The following is a 25,754-nucleotide window of genomic DNA, read 5'->3' as shown; positions in this document are numbered from 1 at the left end:
TTTGAATCATCAGTGTGGACCTTTAGATTTGTATCAAATTCAGCTGTGCTTGAACAGCTCGGTCACTTGAGACTTATTTGAAGATACTTGTAAATTAGTTTTGTTCTTGCCATACTGAATTTGTTTGTAAAAAACCTCGGTGGATTTGGTATGTGTCTCTTTGAAGGGCTTCGCTTCAAAGACTGCTCGCACTTGGTGTTTTATACGCTGAGCTCCGCTGTCCGTGAAGCTCTGCTGCTGCACACGGAAGTGTCAGCTAATGACTTCGTTAAAACCTGCAGGAAGGAAAAGCCGAGTGTAGCTTTTCAGAGCCATCAAGGAAACTGGATGCCCAAGGCTCATTCCTGATAGGAAACTAGTGCCGGAGCCCTGTCGGGGACTCGTGTGTGCTGGTGTGCAATCCGCCCTCCCCATCCCGTAGCACACCCCTGGGGATGCACTTAAGCCTTCCATGCACTGGCTGCATGGAGGCAAGCACGTATGTATATATATGTAGGGGCATCGGGGGGTATAGCTGGCTTTTTAATTATCTTAAATGAGGCTTGCGTACAAACCCAGACATGCAGAACTGGGGCAGGTTGGCCACCCCCAGCCAGAGAGGTGTTTGGGGGTGGGGAGATGGGCAGATGGGCATTATGGTGCCGGGCGGCTTGGAGGCATCACAACAGCTTGCGTGGCTGCAGTCACCTTGGGTTTGGTCTCTGTGAACGACACAGTCCTAACCGGGGTTTGGCTTGCTTTGGCTGTGGATGAAGGGAGCCTGTGGGCGACCTGCATGGCATTCAGAGATTTAGGGATAGTTGGTCCCAGAAAATTCGACCAGGATCTTTGCAGTCAGCAGCCAACCCCAAGAGATGCAGTTGGACTGTAGCTATTGTTTTTAAAAAGGTAAACAGTAAAAATAATACTGCAGAGTTTCCCAATTCTTGGCTCGAAATCTGATTTTTTTGCAAAAGTAATTTAATCTCAAAGGCAAAAATGCAAGAACCTGTCTAACATTGTGGCATTTTGCATGTTTGTGTCAGATCTGTCACCAAACAGGTTTTGTTCAAGGTGGGGCAGGAAGCCCTTTCCCGCCCAGCCTGATGTATGCCTGCACATCCCAGCTGCTGCAAACTGGGATTGTTCATTTTAAAATACATAAGCAGCAGGGGGGGGAAAAAAAAAAAGGTCACCTCCCAAAGTCTTGAGCTGATAAAGAGAGTTGCTTTCAGAGCCCACCACAAAAGTGATTAAGGTTTATGTGAGCGGAGAACGTGTTGTCCACATTAAATGCAGAGGCTCGTTCCCAGTGATGCTTTTGGGCTGCTTTATCTCACCGATGGGAAGGGGCTGCCCTGGCTGGATGTATGCAATGCGATCAATCAGGGTTTAAATGAGGACAAACTAACCAACACCAGAACGTTTCTGAGAGCCAGAAGATAATCCCAGATCAGCCACAGCTCAAATCACTGCCGCTCCATCCCTGCCTTGCAGAAAACATTTCTCTCCTCTCCCCCTTTTCTCCCTCTCATTGAGATTTCTACACAATATTATTTTAATCCCAATACTCCCACCCCTCCTTTTCCCTCTCCCCTTCCCTGCAGGCTCTCTTCCCCCCATGCAGGCTGCGAGAGGCACACAATGAGAAACAGCTGGCTCGAAAAGCGCATTTCCCCTCGGAGCAAGCTGCGCGCGGGGGCCGGGCGAGGGCGAAGCTGGCACCGCGTGGAGCTGGGGCGTGCTCAGCCCCTGCTTCACGCTGCTGCCCAGCTCTCCAAAACGCTGCTTCTCCTGGCTCTGTCCTCCCTGGAACACACGGTGGTTTTACGCCTGGGGTCTTGGGCTGGCTTTTGAGCATCGCCTGGATGCCTGTACAGGCGGTGCGGAGGGAGGACCGGGATGCGGGATGTGCTGCACAGCTTTACGACTCGCTGCCATGGCTCGGCCGCCTCCGGCCATCGCAGCACAAGCTTGCTTTGATTAGAGGTTTGTTAAGACATGGCGCTTATTTGTTTCTGCGGGTCAGGCTTTCTCAGTGCAGATCCCTGGGTTTGAGTGCTTGTGGCGTATTGAGCACGGAAGGCATCCGCTGGGATTTTGAGCCATGTTTTTCCACCCTGTTCAAACACTCATGAAGGTCTTGAGCATCCAGAGGATGCTTGCAAGGCTGGCAAGCAAGCTGGGGATTTAACTCCAAGTGAAATTGGTTAAAGCATTAACAACTCACACCTGTCTGCTTCATGAAGTACCAACACACCTGCTCGCATCCATCCTTAAGTGCCCCAGAGTTGTGCAGGCAGCACAGACTGGGGAACTGGGGGCTGCAGCTGAAACACCCATCAGGGTTAATGGTTTGGCTGGGGCTGTCGCCCAGGCAGGCATCTCTGCCAGCTCTGGTCGAGCCCTGTGGATGGCAAAGGGAGCTGCAAACAGGAGCTGGCGTTTCCCTGCAGGATTGAGCATCCGCATGCTAGTGCCGTGCAGTGCCTCTCCCAGTGGGGTGCTCTGCTACCCCCGAGCTGTGAGGGCGAGCAGGATCAGGCCACTGTGATGGGTGCAGCGCTGGCACTTGGTGGGAAAATAAATGTCTGCAGCTGGGTCTGATGAAAAAAAGAAATGCAGCTGCAGTAGGTGAGCGTGAGCACAGTTACCTGTGGTGGTTTATTTCCTTAACAGGGGAAAGAGCGTTTCTTTGGCACCTGGGTGAGTGCATTCACCTGAAGGAAACAGCATGGGCTTATCTGGGAGCTTTTATTACTTACTTCTCCTTTAAAGTTGCATTTAATGCTTCTGTCAAGTGAATAAGCTGAAACAATGTGTAAGGCGTATAATGTGCAGGCAGCAGAAATGGTTTTCCACGGTGCTGGATCTTTATCCCGTCTTAACTGACGGTAGCGGGTTGTGACCGTGTCTCCTGGGCGCGATGCTCCCGTGCCACGGCTGTGAGTGGTGCGGGGTCGTACATGCTTGGAGACTTGTGTGGTCTCCAAACTGACTTGGATCGGTGCTTCAAAGGCAACAGCAAGTGTTAAACACGGATACGCTCCCAGACTTCAAGCATCAGGTCACCCTGGTACTTTAAATTCTCTTCCTCTGGTGTGATGAAGCGAACTGTGATGCAGGGAGAAATTCTCCAGAATTCAACATTTCAGAGCTTCAGAAACACAGTTTTTCTGGCTGGCTCAACCTAGCAGCTCTCTGCAGAAGGGGTGATGAGAAAATGCTAGATATGCGTGCCAGGCTGGCTGTGTGCCCCGTGGAGTGCTCCGGCCATCGCTCCCTTCCCGAGGTACCGGCCAGCCCAGCGGCATTGCTGCAGCAAAAGGCACAGGTTTTTGGGAATACAGTGACTCGAGTGCTCCCAGAGTGGTGCCTCTCTGTTTTGAGTAAGACTGTGGGTGTTTATTTGAGGGAAGAGCAGCTCAGCCAAACATCCTGCTTTTAAACTTGACTTTGCAGCAGTCGGAAAGATGCCTGCAGCTATATTTGTGTGCAGCCGCTGACTGCCGCCGTTGCAAGCGCTCATCTCTGGGCACGAATGGGATTTGCAGCAGGGGCTTAGGAACGGGCTCCCATCGTTCAGGGGTTCCTGCTGCATTAAAAGCTGTGATTGCCTTGTCTTTGCCCTGGAGAAGTGCGGGCTGGTGTAGCACACGTCCATCCAGATGCCCAACCTCAGGCAGGCAGCTGGGTGTCTCGCAGGCCTCTGAAAATCCCACCCCTTCCCAAAGGAGGGTGTTCGAGCCCTGAGTTTTGAGGCAAAATAAAAAGCAGTGGAAACTGCCAAGTTCTGGGGGTGAGATCTTGCTTTTGGGTCAAAAATGCTGTGGGTTTTTTCCCTCCTTGTTTCAGTCCCAAACACAGCCCTGTCAGGAACTTGGCTCAGTGTCACCAGCAGAATTGGGGACATACTGGTATTTTGGGGTTTGTAAAGAAACCTGGAGGCCAGGTGGGTTTGGCCAGGGCCAGGGGCTGAGCACCGCTCACCCCGTCCTCTGCTGTGTCTCTCTGCTGAGGGGGTGCAGCAAGGGTGTGCCTGGGGGAGGGGGCAAGCAGGATTTATTTTTGTTAGCAACAGGGCTAAAAAAGAAAGGATGCTCTGCTTGCTACATTGCACATAAGAGGAAACCCTTTTTCTACTGATGCAGAGACCCTTTTGTGGCTGGGATGGGTCTGTGTTCAGCAGCAGCCTTCCTTTGGCCATCATGGGGTCCTTCAAGCTGCAAGAGAAGTCAGTGGTAGCTTTTATTTTTTAAAATTGATTCTGAGATAGGGGATGCATGAATATGAGTTGTAACTTTACCATTTCCTGCACACCACAGTGTCGTGCTTTTTCAGCCCTGGGCTCCTCCAAAAAGTCCATTTAATCTTCTGTCAGCTTCTTTGGTTTTTGCAAAGCTGGGGCCTGCAGTCTGTAGCTGTTAGAGACCATCGGATGATCTCATTTACCCTCTGCAAGGCCTGGGGTGTATGTGTGCTTTGTTTTCAGCAACACTGAATAATACTGAAGACATCCTTCAGTTACGTAGGTGTAGCTAAATGCCACCAATTACACATCAGTTTTGTGTCTGCAGGTAGAAGGATCCACTCATGTATTTATATTCACAGTCCACTTCCAGCTTGATTTCGTATCCAGAGTAATCCAGGAGGATGACACATTACCCATAAGATTTGAATTCTCTTTGTGAGATGTTGCTTTTGCGTGTCATTACAGAGCTGATAATTTTTGGGGCCATTTTGATGCTGCCTGGGTAGCAGACCTCACACTTAATCACAGATTAATACAGATGCCCATGTCTGTGCTGTTCTTCTAGATACTTAACTGCAGTCATCAGGGAGAAAGAGACACTTGTGGGACACAATTAATCTTCTCTCTGAGGAAGAGGTCTAAAATAGGTCAGATGAGTTGTGCCCCAAAGTTTGCATCACTGACTGGTGGGGAGTGCAGCCACGAAGGTCAGGGCTTGCTGGCACAGACCCGGGATGCTGTGATTTATCCTTGGGTCAGCTGAGCCGGCGGAGGGTATTTGGGTGGTTGCATGTGAAAAAATAATAAAAAAAATCCGTTTCTGAAAGAGGGAAACATACTGCAGTGGCCACTGAAGCGAACACTAAAGTTCTCTGCAACTTCAACCAGCCCTGGACTATCTCTCTTGTTTAATAGTGGTTGGGAGCATGATGTCATGGGCAGAAAATAGCGCCTGTTGTTATCAGAGTAAAAGTTTAATTTCTTGTAATCTTTTCCTGGGCTGCCGCCCCTTCCAGCCTTCCTCACGGGAACCTGTGAGCACATCTCCAGTCCCTTCCTAATTGTTTTTCCAGCTCCATTACACAACGCGCGTTTGTTTGGTTTTGCAAATTGGTCATGAGCAGTGTCAATAGCTGGAGATACACAGAAAGGGGAATGGACTTTATTTGAGTTTTAGGGCCTTCTAAAGGAACAATGCCAGAATAAATACAGAGTTTTATACTGGGACGCCCTAACTAAACAGCCCTGCGAGCTCGTGGAGAGAGGTTCAGTGGAGTACAGCGGGGATGAAACCATCAGGGTACCCTGAGCATTGAGCGGGACTCGGGATTCATGGGTTGGTTTTTTTCTTTAACGATGGATTTACAAGGAAGTAAGAACATCAGGGCTGGTAACAGCACGCTGGGTGACTTAGCCCAGTTACCTTCCGTCTTTGGAAACTGCTACATTTATCAAACTCTTGTCTTAAACTCCGATTTCCATTCCCCTGCTACTGCTGTGTTGTCCTCTGATAAAAACCTTTCCTGTGTGTCTACTCCAGATGGACTTGGGGCAAGTTTGTTCCCATTTATTCTTTATCTCTTTATAGTTACTCCTTCCTCGAAGCTTTGTCGCACAGGCTGAGGGAGGGCGGGTTAGCGCATCATTGCATCGTGAGGCTTGAGCGTTGTGCTGCGTGGTTGCATGAGTTGTACCTTCTCAACAAACTCCAGGACTTCAGATGGGCACCTCAGTGAATGAGACATCCCAGGTCTGCATGGTCTGAGCACGTCTCTGGAGTGACACGGGTGTTTTAAAGCTTCCCCAGCACAGAATCCTAGAACCGTTTAGGTCGGAAGAGAGCTCTGAGATCATCCAGTCCAGCTGCACACCATCTCGCATCACAGTGGCAGCAAGGCAGTGGTTTCTTCGCCATCGCTGTTGTCTCTGAGCATTGAAATGACATCGGTGAGGTCCTATCACTGGGACCTATGGCCGGACCCTTCCATTGGATACAATTGCGTCATTAGAAGCAAGAATCACACTCAGATTTTAAGCTTATTGGAGCTGTTTCATGGTGGTGATGGCAGAGCCATACCCTGTGTTCGGATGAGTAAGGCTGACTTCATCACTGACGGGAGACTGGAACAGCCCAAGCGTTTCTAAAAAAGACAATTTGAACACCCAGGCCAATTTCTGCTCTGAGTTACAGCTGTCTAAATACAACCACAGTGAAGTCGGTTGAGTTACTCTGAATTTCTGGTCAGTATTTGGAGCAGAACCGGGCTGTCCCCACGTGCAGCGTGGAAGAATTTATTTGTAAGAAAAAGAGGAAAATATGATGGTGGCTGGAGAGTAAGTAGGGGTTGGAGAATAAGAGTCAGGCTACCCTGCTCATCATGGATTTTTACTGTCCTGCAAGAACTTTCCCTTTAGAAAACAGGTTGCCTCAAATAGCCGTGGTAGCTTGCTGAGGGTACTGGGTTACGACAATAAATAAAAGTGAACAGCACTTCTAGAAATGTGAGGAATGTGAAAATGTTTAAATGATTTAGTATGAGAAAACTTTATTTCAATATTTAATCAAAGAGCATGCTTTCATCTTTAAAACATCGATGTTGAACTCCCATCCAAGTTTCTTCCGGACTTTCTGTGCACTTCATCATACACAACAGAAAGCTGTGATTTGCGAAGCGAGTAAACTTCCAGTTCCCTGCTCCCATTTGCTGGTGTTGTTGCCTCAGACACACCTGAATTACGGTAGAGAAGCTGTTCCGGGGAAAAACTTGTTATTTCCTGCGTTAGATAAGAAGATTTGTATTTATTTGAAGAATTCGAGCTGCAAAACACCGTGTCCAAGCAAATCTCATAAAGCTGGATGGCTTTCCATATGGAAACCGCCCTGAATACAGCTGTGTCAGTCAGCGCAGCATCTCTTTATTTCTGCTGCAGGGAATGTTCACCTCTGCGAAGTGCGTCTCTCCCAGCTGCACCCAGGGGAGCGGCCGTGGCGGGTGGCTGGCGCTAGTTGGGTTCCAGTCATCTGTACCGGTGAGGGGTGCAGAAGTCGGCTGTAACGCATTAGGCTTTGTTTCAAATCTGCCACATGGCATTTAAAAAGAAACCTCTTAATTCCTGAAATGGATGCGTATTAGTGGATGATGTTGGACTTACATAATTTTTGCCTGTATGACATTAAATCTGGTGCTGCATTTCAAAGAGAAAAATCTCAGGACTTCTATCTCTTATGCCGCCTGCTACGCAGTAACTGTAAATCAATTTTTTTTTAAAAAAAGTGACACTGGAGTTACACTTAGTGCAATGACTGGTTGCACATAACCACGCTCCATTTTGGGGTGAGTGAAGGGGATCAGCTTAGTAATGATTTCCATAAGATTGTGACCTTAGGGCCCCTTGGGTCCAGCATTAGCATTAGAAATGTCCCTGTTTGTGTTCTTAAAACCATCTAAGCGTGCTCCGCTGCGATGGCCTGCTGTGCTCTGATGGGGAGATTTATGCTTCCTAAGTACATTGTAAAAGTTTTATAAAGTAGCTTAAATATTTACACAATAAGCATTTAAGGGAACAGTTATGTTTCTAAGGGAGCTGCTGATCCTTTGGGCCCATCAGACCATGGACATGGGGGTTTTTTTAACTGTCGGACCTCCAGGAATTTCTTTTTTTTCACCTAACTGTTTTTAAGCAGACAAATGGAAACTCATACACAGGAACCTATAAATAATGTTAATGACCTGGCTTGTATCCTCAAAAGCCAGGAAATTTAGGAATATGACAGTGAGCTGGCCCTTCACTCACTGAAGGGTGGAAGGCATAGCTGGGAGGAGGTGGTGGCACAGGTCCTGGGGGTGACACGTGGCTCTCCCCAAACAGGGGGACACGATGGCCACAGCCACCAAGCCTGGGCAGGAGGCACCCTGCTGGAGGTGCAGCCATTGCATGTGCAGGATCTTGTCTCCATGCAGGGTTTGATCGGTGACTTGCAGCCTGGGGAGCTCCACTGGGGGTTCAGGTGGTGCTGGTGCTGTGGTCTGTAGGTGGCTTGGTATGACACGGGTGGTCTTTATGTTGCTTGGTGATTGTCAAGGATGCATGAGCATCCCCAGTGCTTTCACCCTGCCCTTGAAATGACTTTGGTTGCCCAGTCCTGCCCCTCCACAGCATCCCGCTGGCTGCCGAGCTAGCTGGAGCTGTGCAACTGGACATGACTTGGGAGCAAGTGCTGGTGGCAGGCAGGCGTTTGCCTGCTTTGCCTTGCACTTGCCCCAGGGCAACCACCTTTCTTTTGCTCCTAAATGTGATTTTGCAAGGCTCCAGCCATGCCGTGTCTCTAGCATGCCTACAAGGTGCCCGTGTGGCTTTTACTTCTTGCTTCATCCGGCACGAGGCTGCAGGAATGCCTGTCCTTCAGCCTGGGGAGATGCTCAGTAAGACAGTGCAGCTGCTGGTGGTGAGGAGCTGGGCAGCCTTTGCCATCATGGACATGTTAAGGAAGATGCGAGGGTCTGCCCAGGGGTCCTTCGCTTGGTTTGCTTCAAGGAGAGCAGCCCAGAGCCTTGGGGGCAGCCATTCCGCTTCCTTTAGGGCCGGCAGGGGATGGATGCCCCCTTGGATGGCAATAAATGAAGAGGCGGCGGAGGGGGGAGCAGCAGCGGGGTGGGCGCCTGCCCACTCTCCTCCCCGCTGGTACCCACCACCCCTTCCTTCGTGCTTCCTCAGATGCACGGGGGTTTGGGTGGTGGTTTTTTTTCCTCCCGCTCGCACGACAAACGGATGTTTAGATCAGAAAGGAAATAGGAACACTGTTTTCTCGGCTCCTCATGAAGCAAACAGCCCTTCAAAATAACTCCGGTGTCGTAAGTGCCAGGAAAAATAGCGAAGCCAAAATGTTGTAAGCAAATAATTGGTCTTTTTGTTAAAAGTCTCTTCTTCAGCTCCGAGTTTGCATATTGGAACAGTTGTTTTTAGGTTTTGTTTTGAGGTTTTGCAATTATTTTCAAAGCAAACAGATTCAGTATGTGCCGGATGAGAGATTTTACTGATCCCAGAGTGCTGCTTCCAGGTGATTTCCCTGGGACAGCAGAGCTTTTGGGTGGGAAATTGTAAATACTGTAATTTTGAAGCAAGTATTTGGACCCCATGTGCCCAGTGCTGGGGGGGTCCACCCTGGAGGAGGTGGCCCCAGAGGATGGTGCCCTCTGGGATGTCCCCCCCAGCCAGGCAGTGCCTGTCCCTGTCCCCCATCCCCTGCAGGGACGACTCCTGCAGAGGCTTTTGGCCGGCGCTGTGGGAAGAGTCCAGCCTCCCCACGCAGCCCAGCCCAGCCCGCCTGAGTCACCCCCGAGCAGGAAAGGCGCTCGGCATGCTTGGAAAACGGGCTGGAAGGGCAGGCGATGCCCTGCCTGCTCCCTGCCTGCTCCCTGCCTGCCCCAGGTGGTGCCGGCAGCAGCTGCTTCTCCAGGCTGAGGTTCGCTCTGGGGCTGGGGGTGGGTGGCATTGCAGCCTGAGCGTGTGCGCATGGTGCCATGACCCCCCCGAAACGCTGGTCACAAAGGAGACCTCAAAAGCAGCTCCCTGTGGGAGAGCACCGCTGTCCTGCTCGGTAGCAGGACACGTGTCCTGTCGCTTCGGGGACTTCGTTGGGATACCCAAGTGAGAAGCCCAGTTGCTGCCACCCAGCCCCCGTGGGCACCCAGCCCCCATGGGCACCTGCACAGGACCACGCTGCCCGCCCGGGCACTGGCCTCTGGCTGGCTCCTGGTCTTGTGCAGGGGAGCAGGATGTGTTTAAGATGTAGAAAGTGATGAAGTGTTGCCTGGACGGAGCTGTTTCTCAGACCTGCAGCCATCTAATCCCAGCTTTCGGCGGCTCAGGCTGCAGGCAAAGGGCTGGCTCCGTGCTGGCTCCATGCTGGCTTGGAACCGCAGGCTGCAGACCCTCAGGGGTGTACCCGAGCCCGCTTGGCTCCAGGGGCTCCACAGACATTGTCACCCGTAACCCCCACCACCGCATAGGCATCTGGGTGCTCCCGCGGTGGAAAATCCTGCATTTTGCAGAATTGGTGGGTTTGCTACCCAAGGATGCGGGGCTGAGAGTGGGTCCTGCTCCCTCTTCATCTGCCTGGGGAAGAGCTCGTTAGCGTAATGATTGCAGACACTATGGTGCGCAGAGCAGGGGGAACAGGTACTTTTTTTTAAACTTTATTTTTTCGTTTGGAAATGCAGCCTCTTGCAGTCATACTGTCACTGTTAAAATAAGGTTTAAATTACAGGGCTGGCTGTGGCTTTTTCCCTTTCTTTCAGAGTTTTTGCCAACTTGCAATTTACTTAATGAAATCCTGCTATTTCGTTTAACAGGGATATTTTTTGCAGATGTTGATTTAACCCAGCTTTATAAAATATGTGAACTGTGCAGTTTCTTTCCTATTTTTAACAATTTAAGGATACTAGTGCAGGAACTTTACAGAGTTTATAACATTGATAGCGTTAGTTTATTTGTACCGTGCAAATACTGGGGTTGAACGGTGAGGCATCCCCATCATCCGCAGCCCCGACGGAAATAGTCCGAAATGTTGCAATAATGAGCAAAAGTTGTCCAGAGTGGGAACTTGTGTTGCTTGTTGGAGCTTTGTGGATGTATTTCTGCAAAATATCCGACCCTGATTTTACACTCAGTTATCCTTCAGGTTTTGTACAGGGGGGGTTCTTTGCATCCATGTGGATATTTTATATATATGATACATACAGAGTGGAGAAGAGAAACGGGTCTGGTTTAGGCTTCTGACAGGCTGCCTTTTTAATGTATAATCCCAGGTGTATTTCCCCCCAATACGCCTTTATTTTTTAAAAACAATTTCCCTTGAGGGGAGGGGAAGAATTTGCTCTTTCTCCTTCAGCGCTCAGCTGTGTGGAGGGTGTGCAGTGCTGAACTCGTTAGCCATAACGACGTGTTCACATGTTCCCTTAATCTCCCTGCCCTTGATTTACAAAGAGCCCGACCCGATCTCCTTCCCATTCCCCTCTCGATGGGAAGGTCGTTTACCTGGGTACTGAATTTGCAGAGTTTATAACTGCAGCCCGTGCATTTCCCCCCGAAACATCTCGTGGAGGAGTTGCAACCTCGAACCCTGCATAGGCTGGGCCTGAAAAGGTTATTTTTAACTTTAAATTTCAGCTGCCCTCCAAGAAAGGTGAGAGCTTGTCCGAGAAAGGTGAGAGGGGTTTTAATCTGAACGAAGGACCCTTCCTGAGCTCTGCTCATACGCGCACAAATTATTTTAGCTGGGTTGTGTTGAAGGAGTGTTACTGGAAATCAGGAGACCTGGAGGTAACGCTGGCAGCGTCTCTGCCGCGTGCCTCTGGCTGTGGCCGTGCTGTAACTTATTAATCCCTTTCTCTTTGAACATCCTGAGCAAAGCTGGAGTTTTGGGGTGTCTGGGATTCGTATTAGCGCAGCAGGACAGGATGTAGCCCATGGAGTTCTGTGTGTATTTTGGTATTTTCCTATTTCTTCCCCCTTTTTTTAAAAGAAACTGTGGTTTTTAGAAATGAAAACAAGTCCTCCTTGGCCAGGAAGGGTAATTAGCATGAGTCACCTCCACTCTCCGTGGCAAATACAGTGTTAGGAATTCTGTCATCTGGGAGATGACTGTGAAGATGCTTTCAGAGGCCACACATTGCTGCCTCGCTGGGCTGCAGCGATGCTTGCGAACATTGTGGATTTCATGCAAATACATCCCCCACTTAACCCCGGCGCAAATCTTCTTACTGTTTATCTGCACTTTAATAGATTTACAGCACCATCGCAAAGAGTATAAAAACAAGGTGAGGCATGTTTGGTCTTTGGGGGTGATCTTAGCCCAGGCTAGCAGGAGTGCATCTGGGCTGCCAGTTTGTGGATTTTACAGAAAAAAAAAAGGCCAGGAGACCCCTCCCAGTGCATCCACCGAGGCACCCCAATGGCACAAGGGTTATTCATGGCATTCACAGTGATGCAGGTCCTCCTGCAAAGCAGAAGCCACCAGCGCGGCATCCTTGCTGCTTTGACTGTGAATGTGAGGGACCAGCTATGGGGCTTAAATCCTGAAATGCTTAAGTCATTGTTTAGTCTTTGCTTTAAGTGGGAGTAAGAGCCCATGGATGCTGGCCACGAGTAGTTGTCAGTGGAACGAGCTGCTTGCTTGGAATAAGGGCTGGAATGGACTCAGAAAATGTTTACACGTAAATACATGAAGTAGCTATCAGAAAATCTGGCGTGTGGGTGCACACGCATGCACGCATCCCTCTGCACGTTCCTCCCAGCCTGGCTGTGGCTGTGCAGACGTGCATGCGTGTGCGAGCAGCAGGGCAGGAGCCATCCCCGTACTCCCTTCCAGTGCCGCAGGACCCGAGCCCGGCCTCTGCCTCGCCGGCTGCCTGCCGCTGGGCTCTTCCCATGGCTGCTCACACCGCCTATGGACTCCATCCCCATCGCTTTTAAATTTTCCAAGAGATAAGAACCCTGAGACCTCCCCATACAGGTTTATCCTTTCAGCATGACCAAATTGGCTTGCACACCGGAGGGATTGTTTCCTTGCAAAGGCCACGCTGGCACCCAAAATCCTTTAATTCCATCTGAAACTTTGGCAAATCCATCATGAGCGAGGACTTGAAGCAGCCACGGGTGGCATGACGTGTGGTGGCAGCCGTGGAGCCGTGGCTCCCGTCTTGCTCAGACAGCAGACAGCGAGGCTCGGGGAGGGCTTTATCAGGAGAAGGATCTTGGGCTTTGGCCACCGAGAACAAAGCCTGAATTTCCATTTCACTCTCAACCCTGCCTGCTTCCCATGTATGTGAGGGCACTGATACCGTGCTGGGAAAAAAAAGCATTTTTAAAGGATGCTGGGGGAGAATTGTCAGGTGAGGGGGAGTATCGGCTGGAGCCCTTCTTGGGGGCAGAGCATGGGTTGGGATGGGGGACCCACAGCTGGTCTGGGTACCAGCAGGGATTTGGGACAAAAGCCTGAGCTTTTTGTTGTCCCAGAGGTCCCAGACTGGGGTCTCATGGCTGCCCAGCACCAGCCTCTGCACCCAGCCGGCCAGGGAGCAGCAGAGCAGCTCATTCCCAGCCCATACGGAGCAAAACATTTGGTGGGTACCTGCTCGTGGCCACCGGGGAGCCTCCCCAGCCCAGCACTCCTCCATCACAGCTGGTTTTCCATGTTGGTGATAGTTCCCTCAAGATTTTACAGTCCTTCATTTTTGCACTGGTATTGGCATCAAGTTGACAGACATTTGCCTCCAGCACCTTGGTCTTCTCCCGAAGGTGCTGCTTCAAGGAAATCAGGGTGGCCTTGGGTTTTTCACCCTGCTCGATGCTTCTCACGTCATCTTCCTCAACTTTGAAACCCTGTGGTTTATTCTCGGGGGTAAATCCAATAGAGGTGCAATAGCAGAGTAAAGCTGACTTTGGTCTTGCTCCGGAGAGAACAGCTCGGCATGGAGCGCAATTGCAGGTTCTCAAAATATGTCTGATGGGGGCATTTTATTGGGTATTGGCTTTGATTTTCCTCCCCTGAAAGCATCTCCGCTCATTTTCTGGGTGGTAACAATATAAAAGTGCGGCAGAGCTGCCACAGTCGCAGCCTTTTTGTTTTCCATGTCCTGTGTGAGCTCTTAAGCCTGAAGTTTCCAGTTTTGCTGGTGTTTTGGGGAGTGGGTTTTGCATGACCAGTCAGGGACATCTGAAGGAGGCCTCATGTAGGGGAACCACCAAGCATTTGCCTTCTGGAAATGGCAAATTTTGGTTGTTATAGAAGGGAGCTGAGCTGTAATTTGGGGTTGGGGCTGTGCTGGGAGCAGTGTGGGTAGGTGCTGGTGTGCTGCCTGGCTGCCAGCCCTCTTTGTTTGGAGGAGCTCAGGGTTTCCTGAGCATTAACCTAACCACCAGAGGGAAGAAAAGGCTTTTTTTGTTTTGTTTTGTTTAATCTGCTGCTTTTCTCTGGAGCAGGTGTCAGTGTCAGGCACCCTATGCTGGATTAGTGATCCTGCTGCCACCACGGATGCTCCAGTGCTCTTAGCAAACATGGCAGCGTGGGGAGGCTGAAGTGAAGCATCTTTAGGAGCATCTCTGCAGCCACCTTAGCAATGTCCTCACCAACTCGGCATCTGGCTTCCCAAAACAGCTCGGTCACCTCAATGCCCCCTCCACCCTGGCAGAAACCCCATCATTTAGTGCCAGTGTGAACCAGGCAGGGGTTTGGTTCAGGTACAGCCCGAGCCTCGTGCCTCTGGACCGTCACCCTCCAGTAAGATGATTCCCAGGCTGAGCTGGGAGCCAAGCCCGGCACCCAACGTGCTCTGCCTGAGAGGCGTGATGGAGGCGGAAAGTGGTGTTATTCTTACTTCTCTTCAGAGGGACCTACTAATTAGTTTCTGCTTTTAAAATGCTTTGAAGTGCTCAGCCGAAACTTCTCTATGAGCAAAAACCATTATTATTCATTTATACCATTTTCCAGAGTCCCTGCTCCACCGCGGGATGTTCCAATTTGCTGCAGCTCTGGTCATTGAGCAGATTATTTCCCTCCCCGAGGGCATCAGTCAGGATTTCTAAGAGCACCTAAAATTGCTCTGCAAAGCCAAAATGGGTTTGAAAGGCAGAGGAGAGCTCAGGAGGTCCCGCGGGATGTAGGGCCAGCCCAACTTCTGCCCACCAGCCCAGCCCAAGTCGGATGCGGTTGGCGTAGCCGGGATTGCAGCAGGCGGCCCCTGGATTAATTAATAGCGAGTGCTGGCGCAGCTCCAGGTGGGAGCGGCGCTGGGAAGGGAGCTTTGGACATTGCGGCGGCGGCTAAAAGGGAATTCTGCCATCGGGTGATTTATGGGGTGATTTCTCTTGGATTCTCAGCGTTTTTCAGGCTCTGGGAGAAAAAAAAAGAAAAAAAAAAAGGATTGCATATACAGTTGTTTGGAAGAGAAAAAAAAAGGGGTATTTCCCCCCATTTTTTTGTCCCAGTGTCCCCCACCCTCGCAGTCCCGCCTTGCGGAGGGCAGTCGGGGAACAGCCTTCTCCCCTCCAAGGGAAGTCTGTGCCTTGCCCAGCTGGCAGGAGGCGGCAACCCCAACTAGATGGTACTCGGAAGATTTTCCACAAACCTCCTGATTTTACGGAAAATGAACAGGGAGACATTCCCCCCACCTCATCCCCTCTGTCTTTCACCAGCTCGTTCCTCTCCCCATTTTTGTGGCTGGCTGGGGTGCAGGGTGGGGGCACCCGGGGGCAGGCAGCGGGGATGCTGCGGATGCTCACGGAGGTGCCGCGCACGACCCGACCCTGGGATTTTGCTGGGCTTGGACTTACCCAGGGCTGGTTTCCAACAGGGGAGAAGTCTCAGCCAAATTCTGGCTGATGACAGGTCTGGTGCTTTCATAATTGGCAGCCAACATAGGTGATTACGTTTTGGGCTCCTTTTGAAGATGTATTTACATTGTTGTGTTAACTTTTACATGCCAGGTATAAAGCGGTTACATGCACAGCCCAGGAACTTTAAAGCGATGAATGTGCCTGTGAAAGCTGTGAGCAAGGGAAGCTGAGATTATATGGAGACTGTTCGACTCAAAAAAAAAAAAAAAAAATCACCTAAATCTCTGAAAACACTGGCCTTCAGAAGTAACACATAAAAATGTCAGTGAAAAATACCTGCGTTGGGCTTTTCCAGTTTTCTTACTTTCTAGGACTTTTCACCCTTGGCTGAAAAGACCTTTGTAAACCATGCAGGGGAGCTGGAAAAAAACCCTGCTGAAATACCTTAAAATCATGTTCTGGAGTACGTATATTAATGGCCAGAGAAGGTACATTTAGAAACAACTCCTTGAATTTAACTTGAGAATAAGCTAACTGACGATGACTTACAAATTTCCGGGCAGAACTAAACGTGGCATGTGTTTTTCTTTGAAGGATATAAAAAAATTAGCATGAGCTGATGATTTTGCAGAGTGGTTTCTTTTATGCAGAGAAAATTGTTTTCATTCTAATTCTTGGCATTGGCTCCTGTCCTGTGTTGCTTTTGTTTCTTGGGCTGCCATGGAAATGTCCCCCTTTCTCCCCAGGCCTCTCCACGCACCTCTTCCACCGGCTCTGTTGCCTGTCAGACCCTTTTTTGAACTAATTTAATTAATTAACCCAGCACAAGTGTTCTTTTGAGTTAATCATCTACTGGGTTAACAAATTAAATTGGCTCACGGAGGAGGCTGGGGAGCACCAGAGCTCTGATCCAAGGTGGAGGCTGGAGGAGGAGGAGGAAGGTGGCTCCTCCACGGCGGGTGCGGTGGCAGTAAGGGCGCTTTTCGGCGGCTGGTGGCACTTGCTTTGGTGTTGGGTTCTGCCAGATGGGTGAGCTGAACTGCTCTTCACAGTTGCACAACAGCCACATCCAAACATGAGGAACACGCCAGAGCCATGCTGGGGTTGGAGGAGATGGCACCCCACCACAACAGTGTTGACACCAGATTAATTGTAATACGAAATCAGTGTCTTATTTTATAATTGGGGTATGAGGTGGGCTGAACCTTTATGTCTCAGCAGAGCAAAACAGAAGTCTGGGGGGGAGAGCTTGATGCTCTGCAGCGTGGAGAAGGTCAGAGTCATGGAATGGTTTGGGTTGGAAGAGACCTTAAAGACCACCCAGTTCCACACCCCTCTGCCATGGGCAGGGACGCCTTCCACCGGACCAGGATGCTCCAAGCCCCGTCCAGCCTGGCCTTGGGCACTGCCAGGGATGGGGCACCCACAGCTGCTCTGGGCAGCCTGTGCCAGCGCCGTGCCACCCTTACAGCAAAGAATTTCTTCCTAATATCTAACCTGAACCCATCCTCTTTTAGTTTAAAACCATCACCCCTGGTCCCGGTGCTACAGACCTTGCTAGGTCCACACTAGGTCTAGGCTGCTGTCCCTGTGGCTGACCTCGGTCATCGGCTGGGGAGCTGGTGGCAGTTGTTCAGGGCCTCTGTGAATCAGGGAGCAAGGGTTTCTTGGTGAGAGCTGGGACGTGAAAGGATCCTCAGTTGATTCTGAGCCTTAAGGAAAAGTTTTGGGAAGAAGCTTAGGGGGCTGTCCAGCCCCCTGCTTGCACCCAGCTGCCATCTCCTTGCCCAGACCTGTTGTCCTGCCGTAACAGACAGCTTCTTGCTTCCTCGGAGAGACCTGGAAGTAATTGGAAAAGGGAACTAAACTGTCCTTGTCCTCATCAGGGCTTTCCCTGACTTTTCACTGGGGGACAGCATGGAGACCCTCCTGCTGCCTTTGCTCTCCCAGTGTCTCCGGGGCCACCGAGGATGGCAACCCCGGTCCTGCCCAGCCCCCCGCGTTCAGCTGGTGGGCTGGGGACATTCCCTTAAATGTATCCGGTGGATCCAGCGTCGGAGTGCTCCAGCAGGCTGGCCAAGCCACAGCTCACCAAGGGCTGCAGCTCCTTCGAGGGTGGGAAGGTGCCTCCAAAGTCCCACCCCACGGCTCCGGTGAGGAGGGGCAGACAGATGGTGGCCGCTTTGTGGCCCTGTATCCCCAGGGCATCTGCACGGGGGTGCCCTGTGTGTGGGGCAAGATCAGCTCCCCCCCCCCCCCCCCCCGCACTGGGAGGGGCTGGTGCTGGGGTGGATGCTGTGGTGCTGGCTGCAGCGCGGGGGCTCTCAGGGGGGCCGCAGTGATGCATTCCAGCTGAAACTTGTAAGGCAGAGGTATTTTAAGTATATTGGCTTAACAAAAATGGTTGTGAGCTTTGCTGGGGCAGATTGACAATTAATTTTTTTTTTTTTTCAGGGCCATAAAAATTCCATTTCTGCTGTGGAAAGTTTTAACCCCTTCCTTACCCTGGAGCTTGTTTCAAAGGGTATTAATGGGGGATTCTTTTAACCAGTTGCTCCCCAGTGAACTTAAAAATATTTTTGGGAAATGTACGTGTTCTTTGTGCTGGGCTTTTTATCTGGACTTTGTTTACAGTGACCTGTGTATGGCTGTAACCATCCTGCTTCCACGCTCTGGCGTGTTGGGTAGTATGAGCATGCATCTGTGCTGTGCAGAGGTGAGAAAAAAGCCTGAGCCTGTATCTAATAGAAGCTGAAGTGGGATAAAACTGGATGGAAAGATGGTGGCAGTTGAGAAAGGATGTAACTGAGCTCCATGGCTAGAGAAGCCTCAAGCTGCCCCGTGGTGCAGGAGTACGGGAGGGTGGGACATGAAACTGGGCTGTGAGCTGAGTTGTGGGGACACCTGAATATCTCACTTCATCTCTTCAGGTGCCCAGATGTTCACTCGAGTCCTCGTCACATCTGGAGAGAGCAGTGATGTTTGGGTTTTACGTGCATGGTCTTCCCTGTGGGCGCCTCTTAAATGTGTTTTGAAAACCCATGAGTGTGGTTTGGGGTTAGGTGGGAAAGGTGGGGCTGGCATCACCCATTCCTCATGGAATGCTTGGATAAACAACACAGTGCCACGCGTGACTGTTTCCTCAGGAGTCTGTGTGAAAATGGGAATATTCCTCAAAGCACTGCGGCAAACTTCCCTTCTCACCCCTGTTTCCCTACACAGCAAGGTCTTACGTGCAGCCAAATACCGTGGGGGCCATTTGACCTGCTGAGAAGAGGTTTGGTGGCTTTGGAAGAGCCCAAGCATGAATCAGAGATGTTTCATGAGTTCTGTGATCTGCCCATGTTTTCCATCCCGCTCTGAAGTGCAACATCAAGCAGTGGGACTGTGCAGCATTTTGTTTTGGAAAAAAAGCATCTTTCTTTTCCCTTTCAGTGCGCTGCTTTGAACTTCACTGGCATAAAATGCTGTCAAAGCACAAATAATAGAAAACCTCGAGTTATTTTCTTTACCTCCACACTCTGCAGGGAGCAAAAGCAGCAGTGCTGCTAACACTGTGAGGATTTACAGTATTTGCTCTTTGCATTTATTCCCGTACCCGGATTTCTTTTGCCTGAGCTGCGCATTAAGTTCTGGTTTTGATTCCCTGACTTGCTTCCTATCTTGTTTTTTTATCTTAAATTGTTTGAGTTTCCTTTTGGATGTGTCTGCTGCGAGGCATCGCTGCAGCGGAGGAAACGGCACTTGGAGGAAGGAGTAAACAAGAGCCAGGGTTTCAGCCCATCCATCTGATCGATAAAGGTGGCTTTGATGGAGGAGATAGCCCTGACGCCAGCCTAAATGTAGCTGTTAGAAGTTGTAGCTGCCTGCAATGATAGTTGTTAAAAATGCATCGTATACCATCGAGGGAGGCACTGCAGGACTAAAACATTTTTCTTTCTTCAAAAAGGAAGCTAACAGGCCTGCCTCTGTTCCAGCAGAAAGGGGGTGGGTGGGAGGACAGAAAAAAGAAGTGGATTTTCTTGTCTGTGCATAAAGGGCAGTGTGGAAAAAGAGGAGGAAAAAACTGAATATTTATTTAAAAGGCAGAGGACATGCTTTTCTGCCGGCCGCCCCTGCTGTCTGCTGAGTGGTAGTGGCTAATAGCTGGAGGCGAAACTAATACTTGGCAGGGGATAAGACACAGCGCAGGCCCCCTTGTATCAGGGGCTTGCTAAAGTGCTTGCTTTATGTCAGGGCTGCGAGAGGAGTTCATCTTTTCAGGATTTGGTTGAGCGCGCTGGGAGATAAAAAAGGCGAAGGACCCCAGCGTGGCATGGGGGGAGCGAGGCAGCTGGCAAGGGCGGCGCGGGATGGGGCTGGGGGGGAAGAGGGACCCTGCCGAAAGCCTTCTGGAGGGAGAGGCTCTTTGGATGAGCCTTTTAACAGTCTCCTTTTGGGATGTTTTATTTGCCTGCACGCCACAGACAGGTTGCTTTGCGGCTGGTGCATGGCTTCTAAAGCCTTTCTTTCTAAAGCTCCATAGAGGGATGGAGAGGAAACTTCAGCTGCTTGATGTGTAGTTACCTAAAACTCAATGTCCTCGCCCATTTGAAGGAGCACAGGACACCTCTGGGAGCACTTTGAGCTGGCAGAGCTGGCCCTGCCAGGCAGGAGCTGTGACAGAGAAGAGGAGCACGTTGGCGGGGGGTGTTTCACCCTGCGAGACGCGTGCATGTACGGGTAGACCGAAGCTCATGCCGTAAATTGCATGGAAGTTATTTTAATAAGGCTGTTTCAGATGAGTGAAAGCAGGAGGTGTAAAAAAAAACTTCCCCTCTTCTCAGTGTGTGTAGATTTGATGATTTTGCCAAAATATTTGCCAGTTCCTGGAAAGCAGAGATGGCATGGGGGTGGTGGCACCTACAGCGAGATGTTCGTGTAGAATAGACACTGGTTTCCTCCTGCTTTGCTTTCCCCCACTAGGTATGTTAATTTGCAATAAACCCTAGGAAACACCTATTTAAATATTTATTGTTGACTGTTCCCCTGATTAATTCAGCTGATGGGGAAACCTGAGTTTTGAAGTTATCCCATACTTGGTCTGTAAGGGAAATACGGGGGCTGAGTGGTAGTTTCTAAAAAATGTAATAACAAAACCAACTTACCTAATGGGCATGCAGGGCTTTGTGGAGGTCGGGAGGTTAAACAGATGCAGAGCTCAGTAATTGCTACCAGCCTCTGGGCCTGGCAGATGAAAAGCTCTGAGCTTGTCTGTAGCCCCCCAGCATCACTTGAGTGGGATGACAGCAAAATTCGGTGTTTGAGAGGAGTTCTGGAAAGGTGTTGGGAGCGTCTTGACTATATTTTGTCCCAGGGGAAAGATGACTGTGGGAACTGGATGCTGTGGAAGAGGCACCTGCAGATGAAGCTCAGTTACTCAGTGCCTCTTCCTTCTGCTGTCGCGTCATTTATGAACTACATCTTGTGTCACCTCTTAAAGAAAATCTGGAACTATTTGCTGTAGTGTATTTTAAAGAGCAGAACACACTCACAATCTGCATGGTGGTAGACCAAGAGGTGTTATCAGAGAAAGTCAGAAGGTTTTCATCCATGCCAAGCTCTTGATTTCAGGGGGTTGTACAGATGTAGCCGAGGATGGTCTTGCTTCAGTAACGTTCAGTTAGGTAAGACTGTTTGGGTCAGATCTGTGTTAATGCCATTAACATTGTTAACGTAATTTTTGCAACTGCTGCAGAAGTACTGCAGAGAGGTTCTGAAACCTTTTGTCACCAATTTTATCAGTTTCTGTTCGTGGTGTAGATGTTAGTGCATCATATTGGCACTAGGCAGCTGTGGAGGGTTTCTAACCCAGAATTACATTTGAATCTTCTCTTCCTTCTTTAAAACTCCTTGTATCGTCTGGCTGGTGCTTTGCAAGGCATCATGAGGTACTTCAGGAAGGGTCAAGTCCAGTCGTCAGTATTTAATGATGTGCTTGGGTGCAACATATTCATCATGCACTTGCCGATGAAGTCATTACTATTTCAGAGCAAGTTGGGTTGTTCGTTTAACTCCTGGCGATCCGGATGCAGGATGGTCATTTGAAATGGCAAAAGAAATACTGTTATTGGCCAAAGAGTAAGAATGGTGAAGAACTTTAGGTTTTGCTGATACTTGTTGGTAGCAGAGTATGGCATTAGGATGAGCTTATTACAGAGTGACTCTGGGTGGTTTCCTTCGAGGATGGCTCAGAAGCAAAGAGACACAAAGACCCATTGTTGCCACTGTGATGTGGTGCAGTGGCCCACCCCACCACAGGGGCTGTGGCTGGGGGACAGGACCTTGTCCCTGGGGAAAGAAACCCAAGTTTGCTTCACCTGGCTCTGGGATGCTGCCATTGCCCTCACCAAGAGTCTTCACCCATTTCCCTGCTGTGCAGAGCCACTAACTCTGACTCCAAGGGGAGCATCTCACCCACTTGTGCTCAGCAGGGCTTTTCCCACGCCTTAGGTGGCCCAGGACATCTCCTCCAGTGTTAGTGGGCACAAAGCTGTTGGCTCGCTCTTCCATAAAGGTTTGCCATAAATGCAGGGAAATGGTGTTGCTTTTCCCAGTGGGGTTGAAGTGTCTTGATTGCTGTGGGGTTTCCTTCCCGGTTGTGGATAAAATATGCGTCAGTCTGAAAAGGGGCTGTTGGTGGCCATGCTGGGTCCTAAAAATAATGTAAACAGATGACGGGGGAGAAGGGGGCCAATCTGTCATTTCTGGGGTGGTTTAGACCTGTAGCAGGTGAAGGGGTCGGTGCAAGATGATGAGCATCACCCATGGCAAAGGGCATCCCGCTGCCTCCCCGTCTGCCTGATTACCCTCCCCCCCACAATCCCTCCATCTCCCTCCCCTTAAATTTGTATGGTTACAACTCAAGTTAAACTCTAACAAAGCCGCTTAATTCAAAGACTGTTAATGGGGAGGAGAGCTCGTTCCCCTCCGGGGTAATTTGAGCCTGAAAAGAAAGGGGGCTGCGGGGCTGCGCTTGAAATCCGGTGCGTCAATAGGGTCTCTGAAGCAAAATAATGGCATCACCTCGCGTGCGAGTTAATCGGACATGATGGCACGAAGGCAGAGGGGTCAGCAGGCCGCGGGCGCGTGATATATTGTCAGGGAGCTTAATGCCAGGCACGGAGCGAGGCTGACTTGATGGAGAGCTCCTGGCCTGAGATTTCAGGGTGGATTTCTTTTAACTGGTGTGGTAGGAGCAGGAATGATGTTCGGCAAGAGGTTTGTTTCCCCTCTTCAGGGCTTTTTTAGGGCTGAGAGTTTCCATCTTCCTTCTGGAGGCATCATAAATCAAGCAGCTTTCTGGCAGTCTGCGTCCCTCCTGTCTTTCCTGAACGTAATTCCTAGAAAGGAGAGACATTTCTCATTGTCCTGGAGTGAGTTCCAGTGGCTTTGTAGGAGAACATATATAGTTCATAGCAGCTACTCCCCCTTGGCATGAAACGCTTCCTCAGATTTCATGTTCCCCATGGGAACATCGGCATCACTGTCAAAGAATAATCCGTGGCAGAGAGAACTGTCGGGTCAGTCATCCAGGCACTCCGTGGACATCCCTGCGTTCCAGCTCAACACAGGTTGGCCTTGGGCAGTGGGGTGCAGCACCGCGGCGGAGCTTGGGGACCTGCCGCGCTGCAGGGTGGCTGAGCGGCAGCGGTGCAGTGTCCGTGCTGGCTCCTGGTGGCAGAAACCCACAGGGTCCCGGCTGCCGGGTGCAGGGCTGAACATTGAATTGGAGAAGAGAAAGAGGCATCGAGCTTCATGGGAGCTGGCGGGTGGCCCGTTGGGTCACTAACCTTTGCTGGAGCCTTCTTTCTTGGTGGCGTTTGACATAACTGGGGACGGGCTTTGGGTTGGACGCAAGTTTTGGGTTGAACCAAGTTCATTTCCCGCATGAGCAAAGCCAGCGGGTGGGGAGAGCCGTTTGCTTACCCTCCATCCCTGTCTGTTCCCAGGCGATCACAGCAAACCCTGACTCTTCCCTGCTTTTCCCCGCAGATGCCAGTACGTCGCCCGATGCCGTGAAGAGGAGCCATTGGTGCAACGTGGCCTACTGGGAGCACCGGACACGCGTCGGCCGCCTCTACACAGTGTACGAACAGTCTGTCAGTATATTTTATGACCTACCTCAAGGAAACGGCTTCTGCCTCGGACAGCTAAACCTGGAAAACAGGAGCGAGACTGTGAGAAGGACTCGAAGTAAAATCGGCTATGGGATCTTACTTAGCAAAGAACCGGACGGTGTGTGGGCTTACAACCGCAGTGAGCATCCCATCTTCGTCAACTCCCCGACACTGGACATCCCCAACTGTAGGACTCTGATAGTGCGCAAGGTGATGCCGGGCTATTCCATCAAGGTGTTTGACTACGAGAAGTCCTGCCTCTTGCAGCACACGGCCGATCTGGATTACGCGGACGGGCCCTACGACCCGAACAGCGTGCGGATTAGCTTTGCCAAAGGCTGGGGGCCGTGTTACTCGAGACAGTTTATCACGTCGTGTCCTTGTTGGCTGGAGATTTTACTCAGTAACAATCGATAACGGTCAGCCTCTGACGTAAGGAAAAAAAAAAAAAAAGACACAGACTATCCCAAATATCATCTACCTAGATTTAATATAAAGTTTTATATATTATATGAAAATATATATTATACTTGTAATTATGGAGTCATTTTTACAATGTAATTATTTATGTATGGTGCAATGTGTATATGGACAAAAAACAGAAAATGCACTTTGGCTTATATAATTCTTTCAATACAGATTTTTTTAAAAAAGAAAAATTATACAGCAAAAATAGGAGAAAGCCCTAATTTTGATGTATGGTTTTTTGAAATATTATTAATACCCAGACAAAAAGCTAATACCAGTCACTCATTGATAATAAAGTATTCACATTATAGGGGGGGGGGTTTAATTGTCTTTTTGTTTCCCCCCCTCCCCGACTGAAGTCTGCAGCAGTATCTGCTTGAGCACTCTTCAGTCAGGGGGTATTTCCAGAGGGGTGACCACTGTCTCCCATCTCAGCCAGGACCCTTAGAAAAGCAGCAAATGAGTTGCTGGAAGGCTGCAGCTGTCTCCAAGAGGGTAAATGAGGACAGTTTGGGAGCCGGGGAGCAAGCGGAGAAGGTGAGAGGAAAATCTCCCCTAGCTGTTCTTGCTCAGGGTTCTCTGGTCTCTCTGATGACCCAAACATGATGGAGACATCCTGAAGGTGAGCGTGCATGTTCGTATTTGTGCAAATTGATGGTTGTCATTGCAAATCAATGGGTACCGGTGCTGGTAGAAAGAGCAGAACAGACCGTGGCCCTAAAAGCTGCCCAGTAGGACCAGTTTGCATTATCGACCTCGCACAGGGGTTGGCTGTGAGTCTGGTATCTCCTGGACGTGTTTGTTGGTTGAGAAACAAATGGTGGTTTTGGACAACTCACAGTTGGGCGGATCCTCAGTTGGAGACACTGTAGCATGGCCCGAGTTTTGGGAACCTCTCCAGCAACTTGAAATCAGGCGGCGGTGAGCTGGGTGAGGTCTGTGCAGCTTTGTCCTGTAGATCTCCCAGTCTGTCGTCTGGGCAATAAACTGATACGGGGTTGCTTGGGAAGAACATGTTTGCTCTGAGGAGCAGTTGCAGCCAGAAGAAGTCCTGGTGAAATGAGCTTGACTTGGCTGATTTACTTTCTCTGGAAATCCTGGATAAAATCAGGCATTTTGCTGACTTCTGCATGAGCTTGGCTGCTGTCAGCGCTCTAGCACCCATGCACTTGCATGGGCAGGTTGGACATTGCCTGGCTTTGTTTGGTTAGTAAAGTTATTTATTGCCAGTGCCTAGCGTTGCCAAGTCTTAGAGTTGTATTGCAAATCTGTGTACGTTGGATTTTCATAAAGCCCCGGCCTCTGGAGTCCGGTGACTGCAGAAGCACCTCGGCTTTTACGCAACAAGACCTCCTCAATGGTTCAAAACGCAGAGAGTAAAATAGGATGTAAAGTTATTATTAAAGAACCCTCCTGATGCATGTCGGGGTCGTGCATTTTGGCAGCTGGACTTGGTGTTTCTACAGCAGCCCCGAGCGAGGGTGGGGAAGGTGGGGACGCATCCCGTCAGGGGGACATGCAGGCCTGGGGGGTGTCGGGGGGAGACGGGCAGGGAATGT

The 25,754-nt window shown here is 50.2% G+C and overlaps 1 protein-coding gene across 1 annotated transcript in view; it reads left to right on the top strand.

Annotated features, from left to right (window-relative positions):
* SMAD6 (SMAD family member 6) overlaps positions 1–25,426 on the top strand; it is a 45,792-nt gene extending 20,366 nt beyond the window's left edge. Inside the window, exon 4 of the mRNA XM_040601530.1 lies at positions 23,603–25,426. Coding sequence (XP_040457464.1) covers positions 23,603–24,144 — 542 coding nt within the window. The 3' untranslated portion in view covers positions 24,145–25,426. The remainder of the gene's footprint in view (positions 1–23,602) is intronic.
* Positions 25,427–25,754: the final 328 nt, after the last annotated feature.

The sequence above is a fragment of the Falco naumanni genome, chromosome 7, assembly GCF_017639655.2.
Source record: "Falco naumanni isolate bFalNau1 chromosome 7, bFalNau1.pat, whole genome shotgun sequence".
Classification (NCBI taxonomy): Eukaryota; Metazoa; Chordata; class Aves; order Falconiformes; family Falconidae; genus Falco; species Falco naumanni.
The sequence above is the reverse complement of the archived record's forward strand: the minus strand, read 5'-3'. Positions and strand labels throughout refer to the sequence as shown.